A 27,580-nucleotide genomic window follows, 5' to 3' on the forward strand; every position below is an offset into this window, starting at 1 on the left:
TCAAAATAATATTGAATGTATCTATAAAAAAGTTTAATCCTAATCATACAGTTTACATGACAATGTCTACTGTACAAATCCCTACATAAATATAATTGAATCATTCAATTGAAACATGACCAAGTACAAATCTTTAGACATTATGGTTTCTTTGCCCAACATAAAAAAATATTTATGTCTGTTCTGAAATTCCAAAATTGAACATTTCAGAGACCTACCGTTTCCCAAATTCCACAATTAGACTTAAAAAAAAGACTTTAGATGTTGCCATGGTACTCGCATTCCAGTATGCTAATTATTTTCACATTGTGATCTTCAGGCTGGCCCAGCCTCATCAGTTGTTCTTCAGTGGCACAGTGATAGGAGAGAGTGCTATGAAGACTGTAGATGACGTGGGTAGTGAAGTTCAGTATGAATTCACGGTAAGATCATAGTACATAATTGTAGAGAATGAAGATCAATGGCACGGCATCAATCTTGCCTCTCATTTAAATATACTATTCAAACAAGAACTCTTTTTTAACCTATTGTTTCTATTCAGGTCTCTAACACTGGGCATTCTACTCATACTCTTGGCTCCGCCTTCCTGAACATCATGTGGCCTCATGAGTTGGCAAATGGGAAATGGCTGCTGTATCCTTCGAGCTTGCACGTCGAGGGTCAGCCACACAGCCACTGCACCCATCTTTCAGCTCTTAATCCACGTGGTCTCCGCCCCAGCGAGCTAAATGCAGCACTTCTCAAGGTAAAGAGTCTAAACCACAGTAAATACACTTGACAGTGCTTCACTGTAAATTTCACACTTTTGCCTTGTAAATTTATATAAATGGTATAGTAAAAAGAGGTTATTGATGCAAAAACTATGGAATTCAGGAATCATGGCTGCCTTACCCTACACTTTGTGACATTTCCTTATGTCCGCATCATGTTCATTATATGTTCAGTATATCATGAACGTTATACCCTGATACACCAGCAGCATTCAGTGAGCAGAGTATCATGCTTTGAAAACACCAGTGAAAAAATGCAGGCCTCTACAAAACAAGTTTGTGTTGTTTGTACATAGAGCTTAACTGAAGTTAAATGTTGCCAGATAACTCTAAATAATAATACTAACACCAACAAATAGAGCATTAATTTTGAGGTCTTCTGAATGCTGTAAATGTGAAGGATACTAATGTAAAGTGCAAGCCATTTTTTCTATGAAAAAATGCCTTTTTGTGACATATTTGGAGCCTGGGCACAACAGGGCAGTTCTAAGTATTTCTGTTTCTATTCTGGATTATACAGCTACATCTAAAGGACTCTTCATGATCCTTCTCAAGATACAGTCCCAGGATCACAGACACTATATTGACAGAGCTAGGATAACAGACCTTATTTTATATGATGTGTGAATTAAATGACATCACCAAAAAACCAAAAACAAACAACAAAAAATACCAAAAAATTTGAAAAGGCCTGGCACTCGTATTTATATGTATCACACATAAGAAGACATGCATATTTGCAGGACGCTTACTGATTTTTTTCTATTTGACAAAGCCACCAAATTGTTACTGTAGTACCTTTCAATGATTACAAAGACCTCGTTTACCAACATAACACACAGTGCTTGTTATACAGCTGTATTCTGTGAATCTGTTAGGTTAGTTTTCTTAGACAGGAGGGTCCTGCATTAAAGAATTATTAACCTTAACATGATCTGCATCAAACTTTATAATTATTCATAATATTGACTTATTGACAGGTATAGGAAGAGGATAATTTGCATAATTATCTGCAGCACTGCAGGAATGATTATAAATGTTCCTAATTAATGAGGCCTCTTCAAGGAAAATTATATGTAATAGATGCTTTTCTCTTATAGGCTGCTGTAGGTATAATAGAGATGGCAGAAAAATGAAATAGCCTATTATTAACTAATGTTATGTCACTGTCCATTTAATTACTCTAATTTTATAGCAAGATTTTTGGCAGTGTCAAATGTGTGCAATTATTTTAAGAGATCATATACCATTACGAAGGGTCCAAAATCAATCAACATGTAAACAAGCATGAATGGAGCCAGATGAAGTGATGTGTTTCTTGTGAGGAGGCCAGGAGAAAGACCCGCTCACATCCTGAGGAGGAAGGAAAATCCACCCCGAAAGGCAAGGCAGTGGATGACATTACTCCCGCAGTGGCTGCGTCTGACAAAAGGAAATCTCTGAAACTAGTAAGAATCAGCGAAGTCCTAGAACAATAACAAAATTCGATGTGCACAACTGTGTATCTGAATTAATGATTTACTTTGAGAATAAGAATTCATCATTGTTTATTACCACAAAGTTTAGGTTAAGAAGGTATTTGTTTATTTAATGTTTATCTCATATAGTCCCATTATGAATTAATTGCACTCCACTTATTTACAGTTTTACTTCATGACCTCTGGAATTACCATTCTTAGTGTAACATTGTCAATGGTGGTGTTGGGTCATTAATTTCTCTCAGCAATTTGGAAAAAAAATTGGTTTATTAATGGTACCTGGGTGCCCATGTGAAGCCTTTAAAAACTGGTTCATTGTCATTTGTAAATTTATGTGATTCTTGAGCAGCCACTTCAGTCACAGGGCTAAAACTGTTCATCAAGGGTGAATTCCACTGGAAAATCTTCATTTGCAATGGTGCACTTTCTTACAGGACTGCTTGCTGGGCTCCGCACGTTGTGTACTGTTCCAGTGTCCACTGCACAGCTTCTCAGGGACAACTGTATTTAAGGTCAAAGGTCACTTGTGGAACAGTACTTTTTTAGAGGTAAAATTCTGCATTTTTTTACTTCTCTTTGCCTAATAGAAGTTAGACATTTCACTACATCTCTGAATAGTCACAGACACCACCCATTTGTTTCTCTCTCTCTCTCTCTCTCTCTCTTTCTCTTAGGAGTTCTCCTCCGTTAGTGTGCTGGAGCTGCTGGTCAGAGCCAACATCACAGTAAAGTCAAGTCTTAAACATCTGGTGCTGAGAGATGCTGCTGCACAGGTAAAGTGTACTCACTCTGTCTCCACACACACACACACACACACACACACACACACACACACACACACACACACACACACACACACACACACACACACACACACACAGGTAAAGTGTACTCACTCTGTCTCAACACACACACACACACACACACAGGTAAAGTGTACTCACTCTGTCTCAACACACACACACACACACACACACACACAGGTAAAGTGTACTCACTCTGTCTCAACACACACACACACACAGGTAAAGTGTACTCACTCTCTGTCTCAACACACACACACACACACACACAGGTAAAGTGTACTCACTCTGTCTCAACACACACACACACACACATACACACACACACACACACACACACACACACACACACACACACACACACACACACACACACACACACACAGGTAAAGTGTACTCACTCTCTGTTTAAAACACAAAACACACACATCGGACTTAGCTATCCATACAGCTCTTTAAACTATAACACTATTGACCCAAGCTTCAAAATCCTATTGATTTTGTTAGGACTTTTCTTTTTTTTCACTCTATTAAAATTCATTAATGCTACAGATCGAACCGTAAATAGCAGAGAACATATATATAAAATATATAGTAAACTTTCTCACTGCTCAGTGAAGCAAGATGCACCCAGTCTTTGTGAACCAGGTGTTACAGTATATTCAGTGATATCACGCGTGTTTTTTGATGAAGTAAACACAATATTGTCAAATGTGTCTAAATGTACTTGTATATGTGTGTATATGTATGTAGGTTTTGAGATGCTTTGCATATGTGAAAACTTTTTTCAGTACTCCTTCAATAAATATCAAACTTCAGATGAGACAGATTCACAAATGTTACCGAATGGAACTTTTATATTCAGAAGCATTTGTCAGGTATTCCTGACTGGGGGCAAAATTTGGCCTACGCTTTTAGGTAATGTAACCAAATTAGAAATTTTGAGAATTTGAGAAAATTGAGAATTTGTAATATAATTGGCTTATAATTTATTCACAACTCAGTTTATTCACATCAAATTCTTACCACTATCGAGCAGGAGCTCTGTGTCTCCCTCTTGTGACAGATGGTGGACTAGAAGGTGGCCAGGCAACCAAGTATTGTATGTCTTTAGAGCACTGACTTAACTGGGGCATAAAAACTGCAAGTAATATTGTGTGTGTGTGTGTGTGTGTGTGTGTGTGTGGGGGGGGGGGGGGGGGGGGGCAAGTGTTGTAACTTGAATGCAGAAGCTCCAATGACATCTTTTGAGTCTTTGTCCTCTGTCCACTGTCACCCCTGGATTGCTCATTAGGGATCTGGACCCATGTATTTGTAAAGCTGCTTTGTAACAACATTTGTTGTACAAACAGCTATTTAAATAAAAGTGACAAATTCTTTACTTTGGATGTTTAAGAAATGTCTAAATTAATTGGTATCTGTAGTAAGATAGAAATGAAAGGAAAGTAAGAAGGTTCACAGAATATTTTACTTGAATGCTTTTTATGAAGTGCAATTTTTAGGTTTGCATACAGAGGCAAAAACAAACAACAGATCAAAACAATGGCAAGAAAAACAGCAACATAGTCACCGTGCAGAACACCCACCATTCCTTCATTTTCCACAGCAGTAGTCCAAATAGGGCTCGGCCTATTAATACCCACATCCTGGTCCAAGTTCTCCAACGCGTAGCACCGCCAAACCCTAAACTTGTCCCCATTAATTAACGATCACAATCAGGCGACTGGAATAGAGTCTCCTGAGACCGGTAACCCTTGACCTGCCACAGAAGAATGGAGAATGAAAGAAAAAAAAAGGTCTAGCTTGAATCTAAAGATTCAAAAAATCAGTTGGTATTGGAAAGATGAAAGGAGGGACAGTTTTCAGGTTTCATACACTGTGAGCAAAACCATTGTATTTGTTTTTGGTTTTCAGTTGTTTTGCATTCTGTTTGCATTCTGTTTTTCACATTTCAAAAAACTTGGGTCAACTGTTTTTACCAGTTTTTATCAGCAATTGCAGGGAATACCAATATAACAATTGCAAAGAAACCTTTACATAGTATCATGGGCAGAGTCAAACTTTTTAAACATCAGGGGCCCAAATGTCTGGAACCATGCTCACCTCTTAAGATTTATTTGTCCATTTTTCAAAACTCTGGCCAGAGTAATCAGCTAAAAGAATTTTCATGATTGTTTTTAAATCTTTCGTTAGTATTATTTAAAAGGCGATTGGTTTTTTTTAAACATTAATATTACCAGTCCAATTACAGAATTTTTTATGTTTATTTATTTATTTATTTTTATTATTTTGGGGAGCACTTTTGGCAAATCTTCCAGGGCTTTAAGCCCCATTAGCCACACCCTCTCTCTACAGTGAACTCTACTGTTTCTATACACTGTATAACAGACAGATCCTTGTTCCACAAAGTCGAGATATAGTCACTGTGAGAGGCCAATACTAATGTAATACATATTTATAATATAGGTGCCAACAGGTGGTTGGCAGTGGCAAAATGCTACATTTAGCAACGGATCCTATGGCTAAATCTTACTTCCTCAAATAGCAGAAAGCTACTGAACACTACTGTTAGCAGCTAATGATGCATAGTAATTATGCTTCTTAACAAAAAGTAGATGGGGAAAGTGCTACTATACAATGATGAAAAAAAGCATTAAAGGGTTGTAGTTGCAACTCACATTGAACTAAACTCAGCTTCAACAGCTCAGAGAGTGATGAGTGATGCCATTCACAGATTACACACAAATGTTCAATGACCATGGCTAATAATATAAGACAATATAATAATTATAATAATATAAGATTTTATATTTTGAGAAAATCGGTTAATTCAAACATTTTGTTCTGATATTGTCAAATCAAATCAAATCAAAGTTTATTTGTATAACGCTTTTCACAACACATGTTGTCACAAAGCGCTTTACAGGATTTAAAAGGTTAACAATACTATGGGTCCAGAACCCTAATGAGCAAGCCAAAGGTGACAGTGGTGAGGAAAAACTCCCTATGATGGTGGGGAATAGGAAGAAACCTCGGGAGAACCAAGACTCAAAAGGGAACCCATCCTCCATTGGGCGGCCCGTTAACACACAAATTACACAAAATACAAACAAATACACAAGTCACACACAAATCACACAATCAGACTAAGTAAAGGTAAAAATGAAAGTTCTGGGTTTTGATATTGTCACTGTAAATGTCTGTTGATGAACGCCAGGCTTTCATTCCGTGTCGGAGCAGTGATGCTGGTATTGTAGGCTCCGACTGCAATGTCACTCTCCAGGTGAACCTCGGAGAAAAGATACGTGATGTAGTAAATATGTAACAGATTAATCAAAGGCCAAACTAAACAGATAAGTCTTTAATCAAGTTTTAAACATTGAGACTGTGTCTGAGTCCCGAATAGAGGCAGGAAGATTATTCCACAATTGTGGAGCTTTAAAAGAAAGGCTCTTCCACCTGCTGTGATCTTTTTGATCCTAGGAACAGTTAATAACCCTGCGTCCTGCGATCGAAGTGAACGCGCTGGGTTATATTGTTCAATAAGTTCACCAAGATAGTCTGGAGCTAAGCCATGCAGGGTTTTATATGTTAATAAAAGTATTTTATAGTCAATACGGAATCTAATTGGCAGCCAGTGTAATGACGATAGTATGGGACTAATGTGATCAAACTTTTTAGTTTTTGTTAAAACTCGTGCTGCTGCGTTATGAACCAGCTGGAGTTTGTTTATCGATTTACCAGAACATCCAGCTAGGAGACTGCAATAATCTAAACGAGAGGATATGAATGCATGGATTAGTTTTTCCGCATCACTAATATTTAATATGTTTCTAATTTTAGCAATGTTGCGCAAGTGAAAGAACGCTACCCTAGTTATATTATTAATATGCAGTGTTGGGGAGTAACGAATTACATGTAACGACGTTACGTAATTTAATTACAAAAAAGTAACTGTAATTCGGGACAGGTGGCAAGGTTGTAAGCGAGCTTACAGCACGAGGCTGAAGTTGGTTACTTATTCGCAGTTTGAGATTCGTTTGGTAACTTATTCGCAGCTCCGTATTCGGCGGCTGAAGTTGGTTACTTATTCAAAAAGGTTATGTTCACGATGCGTGTTTGCTGCGCACTTTGTTTAAAAGCGATAGATTAAACGTTACATTAAACGAGCGTAGGAGCAGACATTTAAGAGGTTATTGTTTCCCATACTGATTTTGCGAATGTAAAAAATAAAAATATAATGAAAGCATTTCATTTGTAAAATGGTTTCTATTTCAAGTCGTTTCAATTGTATGCAGTTTGTACATGATGATTGAATTCGTCAACATTTCTAACGTAAGGAAACATATTCTTTGATTTGAAAACTAAAAACACAGAAATGCTGTTCTTGAACACAAATAATCGGAAGAAGAAATACCAGCACACAACATGGCATATTGAGCAGTGGGCAGATAGGTGAACGCATTTTAAAGGGGCAGTTTCAGAGGATTATTGAAAGCCTTATTGATGGTGGGCCAGAGAAATAACAAATGCATCATGAAGAACAGGTCACTCCCTAAGAGAGGAACCTGATTTTAGCCTGATCCAACATCATTTTATAACTTAAATCTAACTGGAAACATGGCATATTGAGTAGTTAAGTGCACAGAGAGCGCAGTGAAATGGTTCAGAGGGGCAATTTCAGAGGTGTGCTGTATGCCTATAAGGCGTCGGGCCAGACAAATAACACATGCATCATACATAACTAGTTCCTATATGTATGAGCAACCTGGTTTTGGCCTGGCCCAGAATCATTTTATGCCTCAAATCTAACTGGAAACATGACATATTGAGTAGTTAAGGACACAGGTGAAATGGTTCACAGGGCCAAGTTCAGAGGCCTGCAGTATGCCTGTAATGTCTTGGGCCAGGCAAAACTCAATTGTATCATACATAACTAGTGCCTATATGTATGAGGAACCTGGTTCTGGCCTGGCCCAGAATCATTTTATGTGTCAAATCTAACTGCAAACATGGCATATTGGGTAGTTAAGCACACACGTGAAATGGTTCACAGGGCCAAGTTCAGAGGCCTGCTGTATGCCTGTAATGTCTTGGGCCAGGCAAAACTCAATTGAATCATACATAACTAGTTCCTATATGTAAGAGAAACCTGTTTTTGCCTGGCCCAGAATCATTTTATGCCTCAAATCTAACTGGAAACACGGCATATTGAGTAAAGCGCACAGGTGAAATAGTTCAGAGGGGCAATTTCAGAGGCCTGCTGTATGCCTGTAATGTCTTGGGCCAGGCAAAACTCAATTGTATCATACACAAGTAGTTCCTATATGTATGAGGAACCTTTAGCATGCTAGCTTGATTTACAGGCTAACCAAATTAACTGTTTAAAGTCCTAAGCAGGTATTCGTTTAAATCATACATGACTATTATAGACAATGACAGACGGTATCAAATGAGTATTTATGAATGTTTGGTGTTGGAAAAACGTTTGTCGATGTCTATGACATGACCTAGCCTACCCAATTGGTATCATTGGACCTATCTTAGACCTACCGTTCGACAAGCAACACATTTAAATTAAATTTGTATGAAGTAATGAAATGCAGTTTGGTATCTAATCAAGTGCAACACGTGCAGATTGTAGGCCTATAGAATGCAGTATTTAGAGATAAAATGCAGTTAGTTACAGCTAGTGTAAGTAAAGATGGTTAATAGATATATACAGAGTAGATAAATTACCTAGAGAAATGCATGTGTGTAATGTAGTTATGGCAGTACAATGCACAGGGCAAAGAAAAATATATGATATAAATAAATGTGATAAATACAGATGGAATCATACAGATAATATACAGATTATCCTATACCACTGTAGATAGGGCTATACAGATGTGAATTGAAGATGAACACTGTACAGATTTTGTGTGGATGGTAAGGTATGGATAGAGGGGATGGAAAGTATGGTCTTTGGGAAGAGTTCAATAAGGTGACCGCTGTGGGAAAGAAGTGGTTTCTGAACCTGCTTGTGTTAGTCTGCAAACTGTGAAAATGATAGAGCCTGGGGGAGAAGCAGAAAAGTGTAGGGCCCGATGACAGTAGTCTGAGAATCTTACATGCCTGGTGCAGGCATCTCTTCTTGTGGACCTCTTGTGATTTCCTGTCAGCAATTCCCTCTCAGCTTAGTACTCTTTTAAGTTTCACACTGTCAGTTCTCAAAAATTAAATGTTGATCATGGGTCAATACTCATTTAAACCTTAAAGTAATCAAAAAATAATTAGTTACATTACTTTTCAAAAGTAATCAGAAAAGTTACACTACAATTACATTTTAAACAAGGTAACTTGTAACTGTAACGAATTACTTTTTTAAAGTAACTTACCCAACACTGTTAATATGTGTATCGAACGAGAGATCTGGGTCTATTGTGACGCCCAAGTTCTTTACCTCTGCGCTGGGGGTTATAGTAAAAGAATGTAGATTCAATGCTACATTACGTATCTTGTCTCTCGCAGCCCTAGACCCAACTATTATTAATTCTGTTTTATTGGGATTTAGTGCTAGAAAGTTACACGCCATCCAATGTTTTATCTCTTCTACACATTTCTCGATTTTACTGTTTGCGCCTAAATCATCGGGTTTTGCCGATAAATATAGCTGAGTGTCATCTGCGTAGGAATGGAAACTGATGTCGTGCTTATGCATAATCTCGCCTAAGGGTAACATGTACAGTGTGAATAGAAGTGGTCCTAGGACTGTCCCTTGTGGGACACCATATTTAACCTGCACAGATTTAGAGGTTTTATTATTATCACTTACACATTGGAAGCGGTCAGTCAAATATGATCTAAACCAGGAGAGTGCAACTCCTTTAATTAATACCTACCGTGTTTTCTAGTCTATCCAGCAAAATGTTGTGGTCTACAGTATCAAAAGCTGCACTAAGATCTAACAGTATAAGGAACGAGACGAGCCCATTATCGGCCGATATTAGTAAATCATTCACTACCCTGAGTAAAGCTGTTTCAGTGCTGTGGTTTGGTCTAAATCCTGATTGGAACTTTTCATGGATACTATTTGATTGGAGATAGTGGTTTAACCAGTCAATGGGTTTAACTGATTGGAAACTGCTTTTTCTAGAATTTTAGAGATAAATGGGAGATTAGAAATGGGTCTATATTTGGCTAGAATCTGCGGATCGAGATTCTGTTTTTTAATCAAGGGTCTAATTACGGCGCATTTTAATTGTTTGGGCATGTAACCTAGGTTAAGGGAGGAGTTAATTATATTAAGTAAGGGCCCTGCAATGGCTGGGAGTAGGTCTTTAAATAGATGGGTTGGAACTGGGTCGAATATACATGATGTAGGCTTAGACGAATTAATCAGTGTTGTGAGCTCTTTTTGCGATATAGGATCGAATCCATTTAGCTCAGTAATATTTTTGGATGCATAGGTACTAATAACTAAACTACTGGGGTTGGATTGGAGGTTAGGCTGCGATGTATTATGACTCTGTAGTTGGATATTATCTATTTTATTATTAAAAAAGTTTAAAAATTCATCGCTAGTGTGTGTAAGTGCTGTATTAGAACTAGTGTCGTTGATATTTCTTGTTAGTTTAGATACCGTCGCGAAGAGAAATCTAGGGTTATTTTTGTTGTTTTCTATTAGTGTCGAATAGTATGCGGCTCTAGCTTTTATTTAGGACATGTTTATATTTGACTATGGCGTCTTTCAATGTGATTGTCACTTATCGTTCCAAACATTCAATGAGTGATGAATGACAATGAGTGAATAAATTAGTTTTTATTTTTGCCCAATACAATTACTACAAAAAACAAATACATCTTTTGAGTTTTGTTTAAAGTATATTAATTAGGGGAATGAATATAAGCAAAATGCACTTTTTTCCTTAGAAATGTAGAAATTTAAGTACCGGTATATACCAGTAGTGAACCGTGACCTTTAAACCTGGGCCCAGTCTCACCCAAAATAAGGGCCCAACAAAATAAGGTTCACAGCTCCGTGGTCCTCGGAAGTGGAATATGTAAACAACGCACACGAGGGCATCAAAGGAATGAATCTAAACTAGCTAGCGGTGGTACGCTAACGACAGCTAGCATCGCCACAGCGGGCGGAGATTATCATACAGTTAAGCCCGCCCACTAAGAGGGAAGATATGATTGGTCAATTTTACTGTCATTTGAAACGGGTATTGAGCTGAATTATAATTGCCTGGCCCTCTGTAAATGAACAGCGGGCATCACAGTCCTGATAGGGGGAGACACAGGCTCACAGGCTTTCACTTAACTTAACCCCTCACCTTCAAACACAGATTGAATAGACACGGGTGAATAATTTATTTGCTTATATTTTTGTAATTGTTTAGATGTCGATTGTCAAACTGTAAGTAGATAAAATAAAATTGGATAAATTATATTATATATATTTATGTTTTAAGAATATTTTAGGCCCTCTAAGAGGTCGTAGTGGGACCTGACGGTTCCCCACTGGTATATACATACACATATACAGTATTTCCTATCTGATATATGCCATTGAAATGTGCCCTTAGGTGTCAGTAATGATCTATCCCGAACACGGACCTTCAGATCAGTACTCTATCCCTTGGTGGATTATTCTCATTGCGTTCCTGGCTGGCATCCTGGTCTTAGCTCTGTTGGTCTGCATCCTTTGGAAGGTAGGATTTCTCCTGTTCCTTGTCTTAGTTTTTTTTTATCAACAGCACTGTCATAGGGGTTGTACTAAAAAGTGGTCCTTGCTCCACTCAAAATGACCTAAAATACAGAGGCATGATTCATTAAATACCATTTTTGTATGAGTATTTTGTATTGTATGTGTATGCTTACGCAGGAGATATCAGGCAGTAGACATTTCCCAGGCATCCTTTTTCCTTCCTATGCATTCTACTGTCACATGATTTTTTTTCTCTCTATTTAAATTTTCATCTAATGCCTTTGCTGTTTCCATAATCAGTCTTTTCATCTGTTTCTCCCTTTTGTTTACCTCACTGTCTACATTTTCCTTCCTCCTCATGCCGTGTATTTCTTCTCCATCACACTGGATATTTGCCTGGATGCTGAGGCAGTGTGGCTTTTTCAAGCGTACAGAGAAGCGTCCGCAGTATGAGACAGAATATTATCGTGCTCACCTCCAGCTTCAACCTTCTGAAGCGGAGAAGCAAGCTGCCGAGCTCCAATAAGCCCCTGCCATTCATCTTGTTGGCTCCTCCCCATCCGCTGAAGCGGTAAAGCAGCACCATAGCTTCAAAAGACTGCACCTAATTTCATAATTTGAGGCTCTGCTTAAGAATCTTTTGAACCCTTGGAGTTATTTGATTTAGCAAATGGCAAGATAGCCAAAGAAACAAATGAACTTTCAAAAACAACAAAAACCCATAAAATAATATATTTTAACTACATTAAACCTTTGCATAAGATTTGTTAGATATCATCAAAATATAAGATGTAATGCCTGTGATTGCTACTAGTCATCAAGACTTGGGCACAGCATTCTTTTACACTATAATAAATTAATTACACTTAATAAATCAAGCCAAACATTCTTAATTATATAAATTTTATTATAAAAGCAGAGTACAACAAATGTGGAATCTATAATTGTAATGAACACAAATTACATGTGCTAATGGTATTAAATGGCTCTTCACTTGTATTTTTGTAGTCCCATGTCTACTTTTTTCAAAAATGTCTATTTTTGTCAAATTTTTCTGACATGACTCATTGATCAACTGGCATTTCTATACCATTACATCCATAAAATTAATTCTGTAAGATATATACAGCATTTATTTAACATAATGTTATAAATGTATAAATTCACAAATGAATATTAGGATATGCTTGTCTAAGAAAATTGAACAACACAATTGTTAGTATAAATGAGTGTCTTTATTAAATGCTAAGGAACTAATATCTAACTGCAAAGCTATCATGACATTATACTGAATGGTAAACTGAACATTAAAAATGGTCATCATGTAGGTGGCAACCAACATACACAATATTGCCAAAAGTTTTCGCTCACCTAACTTGACTTACATATGAGCTTAAGTGACATCCCATTCCTAATCCATAGGATTCAATATGACCACCCTTTGCAGCTAGAACAGCTTCAACTCTTCTGGGAAGGCTGTCTACAAGGTTTGGGAGCATTTTTATGGGGATCTGCATTAGAGTCCAGTGGTGGTGTGCTTTACTCCACTGCATCTGATGCTTTGCATTGCACTTGGTGATGTATGGCTTGGATGCAGCTGCTCGACCATGGAAACCCATTCCATGAAGCTCACTGCACAGTGTTCTTGAGCTAATCTGAAGGTCACATGAAGTTTGGATGTCTGTAGTGATTGACTCTGCAGAAAGTTGGCGACCTGTTTGCACTATGTGCTTCAGCATCCGCTGACCCTGCTCCATCAGTTTCCATGGCCTACCACTAAATGGCTGAGTTGCTGTAGTTCTCAAACACTTCCATTTTCTTATAATACAGCTGACAGTTGACTGTGGAATATTTTGGAGCAAGGACATTTCACGACATGATTTATTGCACAGGTGACATTCTATCACCGAACCACGCTGGAATTCACTGAGCCATTCTTTCACAAATGTTTGTAAAAACAGTCTATATGCCTAGGTGCTTAATTTTATACACCTGTGGCCATGTAAATGATTTGAACACCTGATTCTGATCATTTGGAGTGAATACTTTTGGCAATATAGTGTAATAACATCAATTTGTAATTGTATAGCACTTTTTACTAGTGTTGTCAGACATCCTCTATGCAAACCCTTATTGACAACCTGTAGGCCTACAGTGAACAACCCAATTCTAATATTGTCAAAGAAAAACACCCAAATAGCCAAATGAAGAAAGCTTCAGAGGAACCAGGATTCAGAAGGGAAACACAATGTCCCATGGATGACATTGAGTGGCAAATAAAACTGCCATTCAATTACATAAAAAACTCATGTCCATGAGTTCAGGTATTGAAATGAATGACTGGGATTATTATTGCTGTTTTGACTCAAAGACATAAATAATGTGCATTTTAGGAAATGCCCTTCTGTAGTCTGTAAAAGTAAACCGTGAGAAGTATAGCCATGTCTGCCACTTACATTCCAGCTTTGAAAGTACAGATACCACCATGTTACTATCTTACCATGTTACTTTCCCAACTGTAGTTTGGATCACTGTGGAAGAGGTGTTTGATGTTAACCTTGATGATCATTCCTATCAAAACCATTTACAATGTAGTTTCAATATCAACAAAGTATAAACATCAGGAGTCCCAATAATTGTGGCACACATGAATTTATGTGCAAGAAATTTTTTTTAATGTGGGATTTTTTTCCAACTGAATAAATGCCCTTGAATTAAAGTTTTTTTTTTTTCCTTTTTTGCATTGTTGTCCTATTTTTTATTAAGAAGAATTAATTTAGTTGAAGCTTAAGAACCCAAAGCAGGTGCCAGTATTGTGGAGGGTGCAATATCTGCCAAAATTGAAATAATGTGACTGCATGCATGAGCTACTAGTAGGCTACATCTAGGTTTTAAATCAAATTTAGTCACCTATGACATTTTTTCATGTTGCACAAAACTGGTGTAAAAGTGCATCAATGTGTGCATTCAGGTTGTTAGTAGTGTGACGCTGGGGCTGTGGCGAAGGATGAGACACGGAAATCCTTCTGACTGACGTCACGGTTGCTTTATTGACAAATAAACGCATAAAGCGCACGAAAAACATAGATGCCTTCACACAACGTGTAAACATTAGACAACGACGAGCACAGGACACTGCGCGAGCGCACATTAAATAGACAAACCACATTAGCCCCACGTGATTACGAGACGATTCACAGGTGAGACACATTATTCACACGACATAGCCATCACCACGGAGTTCCACTGACGCAGACAAAGCACGTGGACTACGTATACTCACGCCCAAAGGGGAGGGGCCGGGGTCCTCAACGTGACAAGTAGACAGACGCACTCACATTACAGACAGATTTGGGTAACTTGCAATCATGAACATGAAATAACAAGGCACATCTGATCTGAGTATGTAAATCTATCTATGCTACCCTCTAGGATGCATTCTGTGAACAGATGCAAAACACTTTGTAAGTCGTTCTGGATAAGAATGTCTGTCAAATGCCCTAAATGTAAATAATGTACTCAGAATCAAATAATGTGGCTTGTAATATGAATGTAGTCTTTGTCTGTTAGACACATAAAAAGCCTGTCCCAGCTGACACATTTTCCAACTGTGATTAAATAAGACCAGAAAAACCACAGAAGGATAAGCTGTTTATATTAAACAGTGCAATGTTGCACTGTTTATAAGAACCACAAACCTAGAATAACATACCATTAGCAATAATTCAATTTCTAATTAGTATTATGTCCTTGAGTGATGTTTGTGAGTATATGATCTGTCTACCTTCTTCTTTGGCTGTCTCATTGCATACCCTGTGTCATTTGCTACATCCTTATGCTTGTTAAAATTTATAATAAAAATGTGAATAATTAAAAATATGCAGCTTTTGCAAATACATCTTGCTAAAATCATAGGTTACTCTGCCACATCAGATATCATTGAATGCTCAGTTTCTATTAAGTAATACTTCCCACACCCTACAGAGGTGACGGGTCACCTAACCATCTGCACTGAAAAAAATAAAGCATTGGCTCAATGTAATAAAATTGAATTAATCAATCAATTCAGTTTTTTGAATTGATTCAATGAAAAAAAAATTGTGTGATTGAATAATTCAATTTTATTACATTGAGCCAATGTTTTATTTTTTTCAGTGTGAGTGAGACTTGGTTAACAAAAACTAGGAATGACATAAACCTTGAAAGCACAGAACACAACCAAGATGCACATTAAATACTTGACACATAACTAGCCCCAAGTGTGAGACATTAGATTATCGAGACTAGTGAACACACACCCCCACTCAACCACACCCACAGGAAGTACATATAAGGACACAAAGAGACACATACACATGTCTGAAGGGAGGGGTCCAAGGCTGTATCGTGACAGACAGATATTTGTTTGACTACAGAAAGATTTGTATATTAAAGTATGTAATAACAATATGCAGAATAATAGCTGATTAAAACTTATATTCAAATCAAATGCACTGGCTTAATTTAATTATTTTGTATGGCAAATACATTTCCAGTTATTTCCAGTACTAATATTGAGTTTATTGCAGTAATTCAAATGTAATTCTTATATATTTGTATTTTTTCTCTTCCTCTCTTCACCCTCTCTTCACCCCTCGCTTTGTGACAACATGTGTTGTGAAAAGCGCTATACAAATAAACTTTGATTTGATATTTCCCTCATTTGTTTTTTAATTATTATTCTATAATATGCTGTATTTTTCTCCTTCCCTTTCTTTTCCTTTCTATCAGTGTGGGTTCTTCCAGAGGGCCCATTATAAAGATAAAGTGCCGCAGTACCATGCTGTGAAGATCCCACGGCAAGAACGCTCTCAGTTCCAAGACAAGAAGTCTATCATTTTAAACAAGAAGGAGTGGGTAACCCACTGGAGTGATGGCGCATCCTGATCTCATGAAAGTCCCTTCCTCTCTGATTCCAACCAGACTTGGCACACAAAACTTCCAGGGCACACAAACAAACCTGTTGCGTTACTAATGTGCTTTGCATAGAATTTTAAGACATCACAGATATTTATCCATGAATTTACATATTCCCATTTATAGTTATACAAGGAGCTAGTTAATTTCAATGCATACAAAATGGACTTCAGATCAATCTGATTTGTAATTTAGAAATAAATGCTATTTGATGTTATAAGAATATCATATGAAATATTAAATACTGTATACTTACCTATGTTCAAATAGTTTAGAACCTGAATACCTACACCTTGACATACTTGGTATACTAAAAACAAATTTACAAACAACTTTAGAAATTCAATATTCTAAGTAGAAAAGCTGACATTCATCAGACTACAGTAGTACTACAATGTGAATGTTAGTTTTTCTTAGAATTTGTGTACTCTTTTTTTTTTAACTATTATAGAAATGCAAACAACAAACAGTAGTGCTTCAGTGGTCATTGAATCTGTTGTATTGTAGGTGTAATTTCTAATGAAAGTGCCTTAATACAAAATGTACTAAAGAAGTGAGGTCTTCCTGTTTTTGGATGTGGATGTTCTGCATCATGTAAAATGAACTCATTGGGGTCACATATCCCAGCTCCCAGTATAAGCAAACAGGGGTTAGTGCTATTGGATGCTTGGTCAAGGTTGGTGCTAATCGCAGCAAAAATTTGGATTATCTAGGTTGCAAAAACACTAGGCTACAGAATACCCTATTAGATGGGTCCCACTTATGTCGTAGGTCACTTTGCTGGGATATGGCAGCAATAAATGCTGTGTACAAGGCATTCTTTCTTTTAGGATTTTTTTCCTCAGGTTCTAGAATTTTCTTCATATTCTCAATACAGTTTTTGGTATGAAATAGAAGTTACCTCAGATGGAGCTTAGGTGAGCAGCCCTAACATTTATACATACATTAACCATTTATTGATGTCCATGATAATGGGTGCAAACCATCATGTAATTTTATAAGTCTGTTTAAACAAAGCTGTTTGCACACTGTTGACAGACCTCACATGCAGAAGTTGTCTTTGCAGTGGAATGTTTCTATAGAGTTTTTGGTTTTTTAGTTTCATTACAAACCCTAATACCACAGTGCATGGCTTAGAAAAGACTTCTTACTAAAGTAGAGAATGCATGAAAGCATTGGAAGAACAAAAATAAAATTCAAAATGGATCTGATGAATGCATGGTAAATAATTTTCTGAACTCCCCCTTTAAGTTAAAAAAGTCTAGAAATCTAAAGCATTAGGAAGTCTCTAATTCCCCCGATATGTAACAGAGTACAGATCGCAGCATGGGTATTGTTGGACAATCTTTTATTAGATGCATGAAAGACCTTGCTGTATGTTTTTCCCATTAGATAAAGACTTATAATTACTGATTTACATTTAGTTACAAATAAAAAGATGAGATACATCAAGAAAGTTCATGGTTCTCCATTACTGAGCGCTCCTCCAGTTGCAGGTTGTGTACAGTTTGAGACATTTAATGCATAAACCACAATTCCTCATGCAGATAGTCAATTCAACTACTGGTCTGCCAGCACTGGTCAGGAAGATTCCCCAGTCTGGCTTAGATGGTAAAATGGTACCTCTTAGCACCATGAAGTAGTGTGGAAATTGAATGTTTAGCTAAGTTTAACATATACTCATTGTTGATGAGGCCAGAAAGATAATCACAGCTAAACACACAAAAAGTACACTTTTCATAAAACAAACTTCCACTTACCTTTCCAAGGATTTTACATTCAGAATGCTTAAATTATGATACTTAATTGAAGTTTGGTGTGTTGTACTGACATTCAGTTAAGGTTACTGAGTATAATGCCATGTAATGTGCCACATAAATGTGTCACAATGTTGGCGAAAAAGTTGGTGTAGAGTTTTCTAAGAAAATGTTGGAAGTTGGAGACAGTAGAGTGTTTTGATCTTGCATAATAAATAAACAAACACAATAATGGCAATTGATTGTGATATTAGGCTTACTTGAAAATAGTACTCGGTAATGGAGAGTATGCAAACCTTGAAAATTGTTCTGAATATTTAGATTTTAATCAAAATCAATTGAAATAATTAACTTATCTACAGTAAATACATTGGTTGCTGGTTTGTAATTTTCAGGACATCGTGTTCAGTTTGCCACTTCTGCTTTAAGACTGAATATTAAAGTGCAAATCAAAGTCTTGTAACTTTACTTTTTAAGATAGATGGTTAGAACATGGCTAATATTGTTATATTGCTGTACATTATTGGATGTAAGCAACAAAGCTACAAGTAATAAAATGGATAAACAAACTACAAGTAATAAAATAGATCATTCATTAGATTTTGATAGATATTAATTTCAGTAAGTGTGTGAAGCATAGAATTGTTACGTTTGCGACGGGCAGGCATGACGCAAATGCAGAGTTTCGGAGATTTTTATAAGAAACCACAAAGAAGACACAGAAGACAGAGGGAGCTATGCAAATCAATAGAGAATATCAACTAAACGGGTACACTAAATAACCGGGAACATGAATACATGCAACACACAACTAACAGACCGTAAACATAAAAGCAGCAATGAATACTGAGGCACAAGAACCAAGAAACACTAAAACACAATGGAATACCTAAACAAACAGACGGTGAGAACAAAACGTAAGTGAAACACTCACGACAGGGAACATACAAACAGAACACGAGCGCTAGACATCAGGAACAAACCAACAAACTGAGACTAGGAGCGACACTGAAAGGGGGAACACGAGTCGCGGGGAGAACAGGTCCTACAGAGAAAATGACAGAGGAGAAGCGAGGAAATACCGTGCAGGGAATGACCGACACCTGGGTAAAACACTAGGGGGTTTTTATACACAGAAACACGACGGTGGAACAAGACTCAGGTGTACGAGACTGACGACGAGGGCGTGACAGACAGAGGGAGGAACGAATGGGAGCGGGGAGCTAGGCGGGACCAGGGAGGAGGGAGGAGCTGGACGTGACAAGAATATAATGTGTGTATGTGTATTTATGCACATGTGCGTGTGCAGCTGAGCAAGTACCCCTGATATGTACTATTTCTATCAAAATAGAGAGATTTTCCTTACCACTGTCGCCCCTGGCTTGTTCATAAGGGATCTGGTCCCTTGCAATTGTAAAGCTGTTTTGTGATAACATGTAAAAAGCGATATAAAAATAAATTTGACTGACTTTCTTTGACTGACTTTGACTATTTCTCTAAAAACTGTACTTCACTGCAATTTTGACTATGTATCGCAAAATCTTCAATCATACCCTGAGACTGCTTTGAAAAGTGCTGGTGACAATTCAGGAGCCTCTCAAATTCATGTTCCCTTTAGGAAATCAAGTCCTCAGATGTGTTGTCATTTTAGAGACATGGGTTAACCAATACACAATATCTGTTTTTACAGACTGTTTGGCTAGTTATATTTTCAGAGTACACTTTCAAATATCAGCCCTTTTAGAAAGTAGTGAGGACATGTCCCCAAGCATCCCCTCTGTAAATTACACCCTTGTTTGTAAGACACCCACTGATATCTGGTAGCTTATGTGAATGTGAATAGTGGCTGAGGGTGTCTGTGTGATAGAACACACTAACATTTGGTGGCCTCATTTCAACACATCTGAATTACTTAAATCTTATCGTGGTAGAATTTATGAATGCTATACAGCTATGAATAAGTATTTGCCCCTTACAGATTTCTTTTGTTTTTGCACATCAAGCTTGTTTCAGATTATTAAAGAAATGTCAATATCAAAGACAACCTGAGTAAATAGAAAAAGGATATTTTAAATGAAGATTTAATTTATTCAGGAAAAGAAATATGTCCAAAACAACCTGGTCCTATGTGGAAAAAAATCATTGCCTCCCTGTCATTAACTACATCATTCAAAAGCTGAGTTAAATTTCACTAGTCACACCCAGGCCTGATTACTGCCAGACCTGTTAAATCAAGAAGTCACTTCAGTAGAACCAATCCCATCTTATCACCTGTTAACCCTCCTTGAGCGTTGATTCCATGGGTCTGTGAAGCACCAAGGTAGGCACTGAATTTATTGGAACACTGTTTAGCTGACTAGGTCGCTTAACTGCTGGCAAGAACAGTACAAATGTAATACATGGGTTAGATCAAAATTTTTATGGGTTTTGTTTAGGCCTGTGTTGAAAAAATCGATTTTCCGATTCAGAATCGATTCGCATATGATGATCTGATTATCGATTCGTACGTCCAAAGATCGATTTTTTAGTGAACTTTTACCCCCGCCGCGTCACTGAATTCACGCAGGCGTGCTCGGTCTAACTAACTGTAAAACGACTTGGCGTCGGACAGTGCCGGTAACAACGATAGTCAAATCGGAAATCTAAAAACAGAAGGACAGTTTATCCAGTGTCGGTGACTATTTACACTTAGTCCGTGTCACTGACCGTTTACCCAGTGTTTTTACAGTTTCAAAAAAGTTTAAAATGTTCTTGTAACGTTGGGCGCAAGGCGATGGACGAGACAGAATCCTTTGCACTTTCCAAATCATTACGTTTATTACATTTACCAAAGCGCAGACAGCGCACATAAAACACGTTTACATAGAACATGTGTGACTCAAACAACGACGAGCACAGGACGCTGCGCGCGCGCAAATTAAATAGACAAACCACATCAACCCCACGTGATTACGAGACGAGACACAGGTGAGGATTATTACAAGACGCACCCGCACCCACGGAGATACACCGACGTAGACGATTAGACGCAGACGACGTTAACACGCCCAAAACGGAGGGGTCGGGGACTGTAACGTGAGAGTTCTGTTCTTAAAGAAAAATACACGTTTACATTTTATACTTTCAGTTTATTAAGTGTGAGCACTTTTAAAATAAAAATGCATTTGGTAGCAACAGCTTTTGGGTGAATTCTTAATTATTTCAATCATAATAATAATGCACTGGTTAGTGTCCCAGTAGGAGTCCACTGTTGCAGATATAGACACCTCAAAGATGTCCTCTGTTTATTGTCCTGGATTACCTTTCTTGAAGGTAGATTTATGATTACCCTTTTCACCAGTCTTCCAGCCATCAGTAACTACCAACTACCAGTAACTATTTGCTGATTAATATCGATATAATACTAGTTTTAACATGTTGCTTCTGTACACAGTCAGGAAACAGCTCAAATACATTTTTAATAACACTAAACCCTGAATTGGATTGAATCGAATCGAATCAATTAAATCGGATTAAATCGAAAAAAATCGATTCTTAATCTTCAGAATCGGAATCGGATCGATTCTTGGAATTTGAATCAATACCCAGCCCTAGTTTTGTTAAATGCCTCATGTAGTGTTAAAATTGGTCTCCTAATAAAAATACTAAGGATTTTGTATATATATACCATAATGTTTCCATTCCATGGCACTAGATGGGAGGCTTAATTTTTTTTGTACTACCTATAGTGTGGCTGCCGTTGGTGGCGGTCACGCAGTTTGTTGTTCTCGTGGTTGAAGTGACAGTGAATGAGTTGAAGTGGGGTGAAGTGGTTTGTTTGTTGAATCTGATTGTGATATGTATTGTTTGGGATGGAGCGATATTTTTGGTCGCGCGCCACTCTCTACACGACGGCGTCGATTTAAACAGTAACGGAAATAACCGTCCGCTAGGTGGACGGGCAGAGGCGATTCTTACCCCGTATGCTAGAGATCTGGAGAAGCGCGCAGCGAAGTTTAACTTGGTTAAAGAAGACATTCCGAGATGTGGTTTTGTTAACCCTTTCAAGTTAATGCGGCCAATGAGGTATGCAATTTGTATTTTAATGTGTGTATGGGAAATAAGATGTTTATCTATGAAGGATTGTTAAGTTTCGGTTAGTTATGTAGTCTCAAGGATTATTCCGATTTTACTGATGTTGTTTGTAAGCCAATCTACTGATTTGTGAATATTTTATGTTGTTGAATCATATTCCTATTGTCTATTCTATATGAGAATCCCTTACTGCAGTGGTTCCCAAAGTGGGGGGCGCGCCCCCTAGGTGGGGCGCGGAGCTATTGCAGGGGGGGCGCGGAGCTTGAAAGTAAAACGTGCACATGTGTCAATATTAGGGATGCACCGATTCCGATATTAATATCTGAAAAAATTCTAGATCGGGTATCAGTGACAATGTGACCGATCCATTAAAACAGATCTATTCAGTCTAATTCTATGCTTGTAACGCTTTTCGGAGTTACACTCCGACACGGACAGAAAACTTGGACAGTTAACAGGCGAGTGAAACACGAAGCACACAGAGAAGAGGTGAATCACTCACTCGTACTCGCGCTGGTGCTATTCCACTTAGTCCGTTTATGTGCTGGTTAACCAAAATAAACCTGGGCTCCATCATTACTTGACTGTTCATACATGAACTGGTGAGTTGTCCAAAGCTCATTGAATGCGTTACTTACAGAAATAAAATAAAGATAATATAAAGAGCAGTGGTTTTCTACGGCAGAAAGCTAAATAACAACAATATTCCATACGCGCGCTCAACTCGCTCGCTTAAAGAGACAGTACACATATTTCTGGCCGTTACATGCTTTGTGCTCTGCGTGATGTCAACGCTAGCAAACTAGCCGCATAGGTATTGCTGTTTCTCTTATTTCATCTCCTTATTTATTTTAAATGATATTTAGAATTCTTGAACCATTTCAAAGGTTTCTTGCAGTTTATTTTTTTCATGTTTGACCAAAGTTGTGAACCTATTGTTTTTGTAAGTTTCAGGTTCTTTGGTATTATTTATTTTACATTCAATGTTATATTCATAATTGCCCTGACTGAACAAATGCAAGTTGTGCTGTTTTTACATGTTTTTATGTGTGTTTAAGTGTGCTATACTGGTGCAGAGTTTTCAATAAACTTGTAATTCAGTATGTCTGTGTTTAAAAAAAAAATGTTTTAAGTCGATTCAGCACTGTTTTATCAGATCGGTATCGGATCAGTATCGGCCGATACCAAGCCTCAGATAGATATGAATGGGTATCGGAAGTGAAAAACGTGAATCGGTGCATCCCTAGTCATTAGGGAGGGGGGGGGGGGGCGCAAAAATATTCTCATCTACTAAAGGGGGGCACGGCAGAAAAAGTTTGGGAACCACTGCCTTACTGTATGAAAATGTATTATTTATGTTTGTACAGTTCTCACGGCATCTTTGGTTACACTTCTGTCCGATTAAATGCCAGTAAATCAGGAACGCCTTGTGTCCGTTTTTCAACTTGGAGGGAGTTACATATAGTATTATAGTGTGGACACATTCACTAATCATTTTTAATTTTGACGTTCCTTTCAAATCACATTGTTATGTGAATTCAATCTGTCTGAAGCATCATTAAAATTATTCCAAACTGACAAGATTTCAAAAACTTCTGAAAATGCAAACACTATAAAAATGCTATTCTTATCCAGTTAAAAAAGGTCAATGTTAGGAATAGCACATGATCTCCCTGCAGATGTGGTTCACCTGCTGCTCATTGTCCATCCCCTTCGCGACTACTTAAGCTTCCTCCTCTCTCTTCCGGGTTGCGAAGTATTGCTGCCATACCACGTACCAAGCGTTCCTTCCGTGTTACTGCCTTTCTGTGTACCGACCTCTGCTCTCCTCCTAGACCTCGTTCCCTGCCTAGTCCCTCTGTACCTCCTGGCTTCTGTCTCACCGGCGTGACCCTGGACTGTCCTGACTACGTTTGCAATACTCCTGCACAGCGCACCCTGAACGGAGTAAACTCACCTGTTTGATTGCTCTGTGATCGTTGTTTCAATAAAACCGGCTATTCTCCGCACTTGGATCCTTGTCTGCGTGATCAATATGTGGTATGGCTGAAAGACCATAATATTGTTGTTGCTGTATCTGGGGTCAGCGGTGACAATTGTGGTGGCCATACGAGTTGAGTATTAATTACAGGCCACGCCCACTGTTGAGAGTGCACCGTGACGCTAGGGGAGCAATAAGAGTGAGCCCACTAGGCAATAAGAGTGAGCCCATTAGATCCACTAGGTCTAAGACAGAAGCGTGCTGGTTTGCCGTGGCATCATCGCCGTGGAAAGAGTTTGGTTCATGCTGGTTTGCCGTGGCATCATCGCCGTGGAAAGAGTTTGGTTCGTGCTGGTTCACCGTGGCATCATCGCCGTGGAAAGAGTTTGATTTACACTGGTTTGCTGGCTGGAGTTGCTAACGAAGGGCGACGGAAGAATAAGTGTAACTGGATCAACTGGTAGGTTGTGGGTTTTATCGCTAGTAGCTGCTGGTTCTTGACCGTGTGGAAGCATGGTCTACTATTAATTAACATTGTCTGACTTGCAGCGGGAGCATTTCGCTTGCGGCACGTTGCGGTGTCGGCAGCGGCGTGCTTTCTGGGGCGGGATCGCGTTGCTTGGTGCTTGCGGGCCACTGTTTTCTCCCTTTTAAATTACAACTATTTTATGTGTTTTATAGATGATAGAAATTAGACAGTTAGTGTAGCGCGGAGCCACCTGTTGTTTAAATTGTTCTCTGTGTTGGGATCTGGATACGGGAATGACTGGTTAACATTGTAATACTATGCTATAGGTTGCTGACTACGAGGTTGTTTATTTGTTTTTGCTATTTTCATTGTTTTGTGGCCAAGGAGTGGACCACCCAGGTGTTCTAACGTGTCTTTCTTTTCTCTTTTTGGAGTGTCATTTTGATGTGTGGGGTTGCTGTTTTTGATGTGTGGTATTACGTGACCAATTTGTTGAACATCTTAAGGACGCTGTGTTGAGGAGGGAACTGAGACGTCAGGTTCGATTAGACCCCACACCTACATTTTTAACAGTTCGTAGCGAAGCCATTCGTTGGGTAGAGGAGGGCGAATCTACTAATACTTACCGAGCCCGTGCCCACTCTTCATGCACTTATACGGCAGCCTTGGGCTGTGGAGTGGATGCGAATGCTGCCGTAACACAATGTCCTGGTGAGTTGGCTGACTTGAAAGAGGGACTTCGAAGGCAACAACTGCAATTAGATGCTATTATGAAGCGTCTAGAGTCGCCCCCTGCTACGTTTCAGCTTAGGGGTGGGTCAGTTAACCGTGGTCCTAGAGGTAGATTTCAGACAGAAGGCAGAGTGATCTGTCTTAGGTGTAACTTACCGGGGCACATTGCTCGGTTTTGTAGAACCCCCATAGAGGAGAGTCCAGAGGTTGGGGGAAATACAGACCGTGCTGTTGGACAGCAGGAAAACTAACACCCTCCGACACAGTAGCCCAAGTGTCAGGAGGGGAGGGGGCGGGCTTGAGTCAATCCAACACTGCTCAATTAATTGGGAAGTGTCCCACCGTAGAGATGGAAGTGGGTGGTGTAACTATAACTTGCTTAGTAGATACCGGTTCTATGGTGAGCACCATAACCCAGGACTTCTTTGATGAACATTTATCTCAGCAGCTTCAAGTATCAGTACAACCATGCTCGTGGTTACAGTTAAAGGCTGCAAATGGCTTGGAGATTCCCTATGTGGGATATGTGGAAGTTGATGTCTGTGTGGTGGGTAAAGTCCTTCCTAAAATGGGGATTTTGATAACGAAAAGCGTTCCTGAAGCCGATAAACATCTTTCCAAACGGGTAATTCCAGGTCTGGTGGGTATGAACATCATAGGCCAGTGCTACCAGGAATTGTTTCTACAGCATGGACAGGCCCTGTTCAATGTCCCTAAGGTTCAGCAGGCTGGCAAAGTCTGGAGACAAGCCCTGGTTGAGTGTCAACAGTTAGAGCACATGTTACAAGATGGCAAGGTTGGGTTGGTTCGGGTTCAGCCGGGTCCAGCAGTTCGGGTGCCAGCAGGCACCATGGCATTAGTCCCGGCATCATGTCATGATGGCGTGGGCTTTGCCTTTTCAGCTGGATTGTTGGAGCCAGTGCCATTCGTGGAGGGGCAACTCTCATGTGACCTGCTCATCCCTTCATCATTATTGTCAGTAGGGAAAGGTGTCATGAAAGTGCCTGTGGTAAATGTTGGTGACCAGGATAGGTGGCTACAGCCCAGGACAGTACTAGGGGAACTGCATGTGGTCCAGCTCATGTCTTCTCATGGGGTGGTACAAGTCCTTAGGGACGACCAGCGTCAGGTGGCTACTGTCCAGTCTGTTCAGATAGAGGATGATCCCAGTACTGATTTTTCAGAGCTTTCCTGGCCATCCCTTTCTGCCCAGGAACAGGAGGAGGCTCAAGCCTTGTTGAGAAAACAGAACATTTTTAGTGAACATCCTGGTGATTTGGGTTGCACTACTTTAGTCCAGCATATGATTCCGTTGCTGGATTCAGTCCCAGTACGTCAGAGGTATCGCCGGTTACCGCCGTCTCAATATGACTTGGTGAAGGCTCATATTCAGGAGCTAGTGGAACATCAAGTGGTCCGGCCTAGCTCAAGTCCTTATGCTTCTCCTATTGTTGTCGTCCAGAAAAAGGATGGGTCCATTCGCCTTTGTGTGGACTATCGCCAGCTCAATGCCAAGACTCGGAAAGATGCCTTTCCATTGCCTAGGATCGACAAGTCTTTAGATGCTCTGAGTGGGGCTAAGTGGTTTAGTACACTAGATTTGGCGAGTGGCTATAACCAGGTTCCAGTGGTAGAGAAGGATAAAGAGAAGACCGCTTTCTGTACACCCTTTGGCTTGTTTGAATTCAATCGGATGCCCTTTGGGCTTTGCAATGCACCGAGCACATTCCAGCGTCTAATGGAGCGAGTCTTTGGAGATCAGAGCTTTCATACGCTCTTGTTGTACTTAGATGACATTGTAGTCTTTTCACAAGATTTCCAGCAGCACCTACAACGTTTAGACATGGTGTTGAGTCGCCTACAAC

The 27,580-nt window shown here is 39.0% G+C and overlaps 1 protein-coding gene across 6 annotated transcripts in view; it reads left to right on the forward strand.

Moving 5' to 3' along the window:
* Positions 1-23,772, forward strand: part of itga7 (integrin, alpha 7) — a 63,308-nt gene extending 39,536 nt beyond the window's left edge. For 2 of the 6 annotated variants that reach the window (XM_076981639.1, XM_076981795.1), the window contains exons 19-25: positions 320-422; positions 542-745; positions 2,096-2,218; positions 2,683-2,796; positions 2,923-3,021; positions 11,625-11,750; positions 16,517-23,772. In XM_076981639.1, coding sequence (XP_076837754.1) covers positions 320-422; positions 542-745; positions 2,096-2,218; positions 2,683-2,796; positions 2,923-3,021; positions 11,625-11,750; positions 16,517-16,672 — 925 coding nt within the window. In that variant the 3' untranslated portion in view covers positions 16,673-23,772. Of the gene's footprint in view, positions 1-319; positions 423-541; positions 746-2,027; positions 2,219-2,682; positions 2,797-2,922; positions 3,022-11,624; positions 11,751-12,158; positions 12,757-16,516 lie in introns of those variants that run through there. The other 4 variants (XM_076981954.1, XM_076981715.1, XM_076981877.1 and 1 more) reach the window with 4 other exon arrangements.
* The last annotated feature ends 3,808 nt before the right edge of the window (positions 23,773-27,580 follow it).

The sequence above is a fragment of the Brachyhypopomus gauderio genome, chromosome 1 (assembly GCF_052324685.1).
Source record: "Brachyhypopomus gauderio isolate BG-103 chromosome 1, BGAUD_0.2, whole genome shotgun sequence".
Classification (NCBI taxonomy): domain Eukaryota; kingdom Metazoa; phylum Chordata; class Actinopteri; order Gymnotiformes; family Hypopomidae; genus Brachyhypopomus; species Brachyhypopomus gauderio.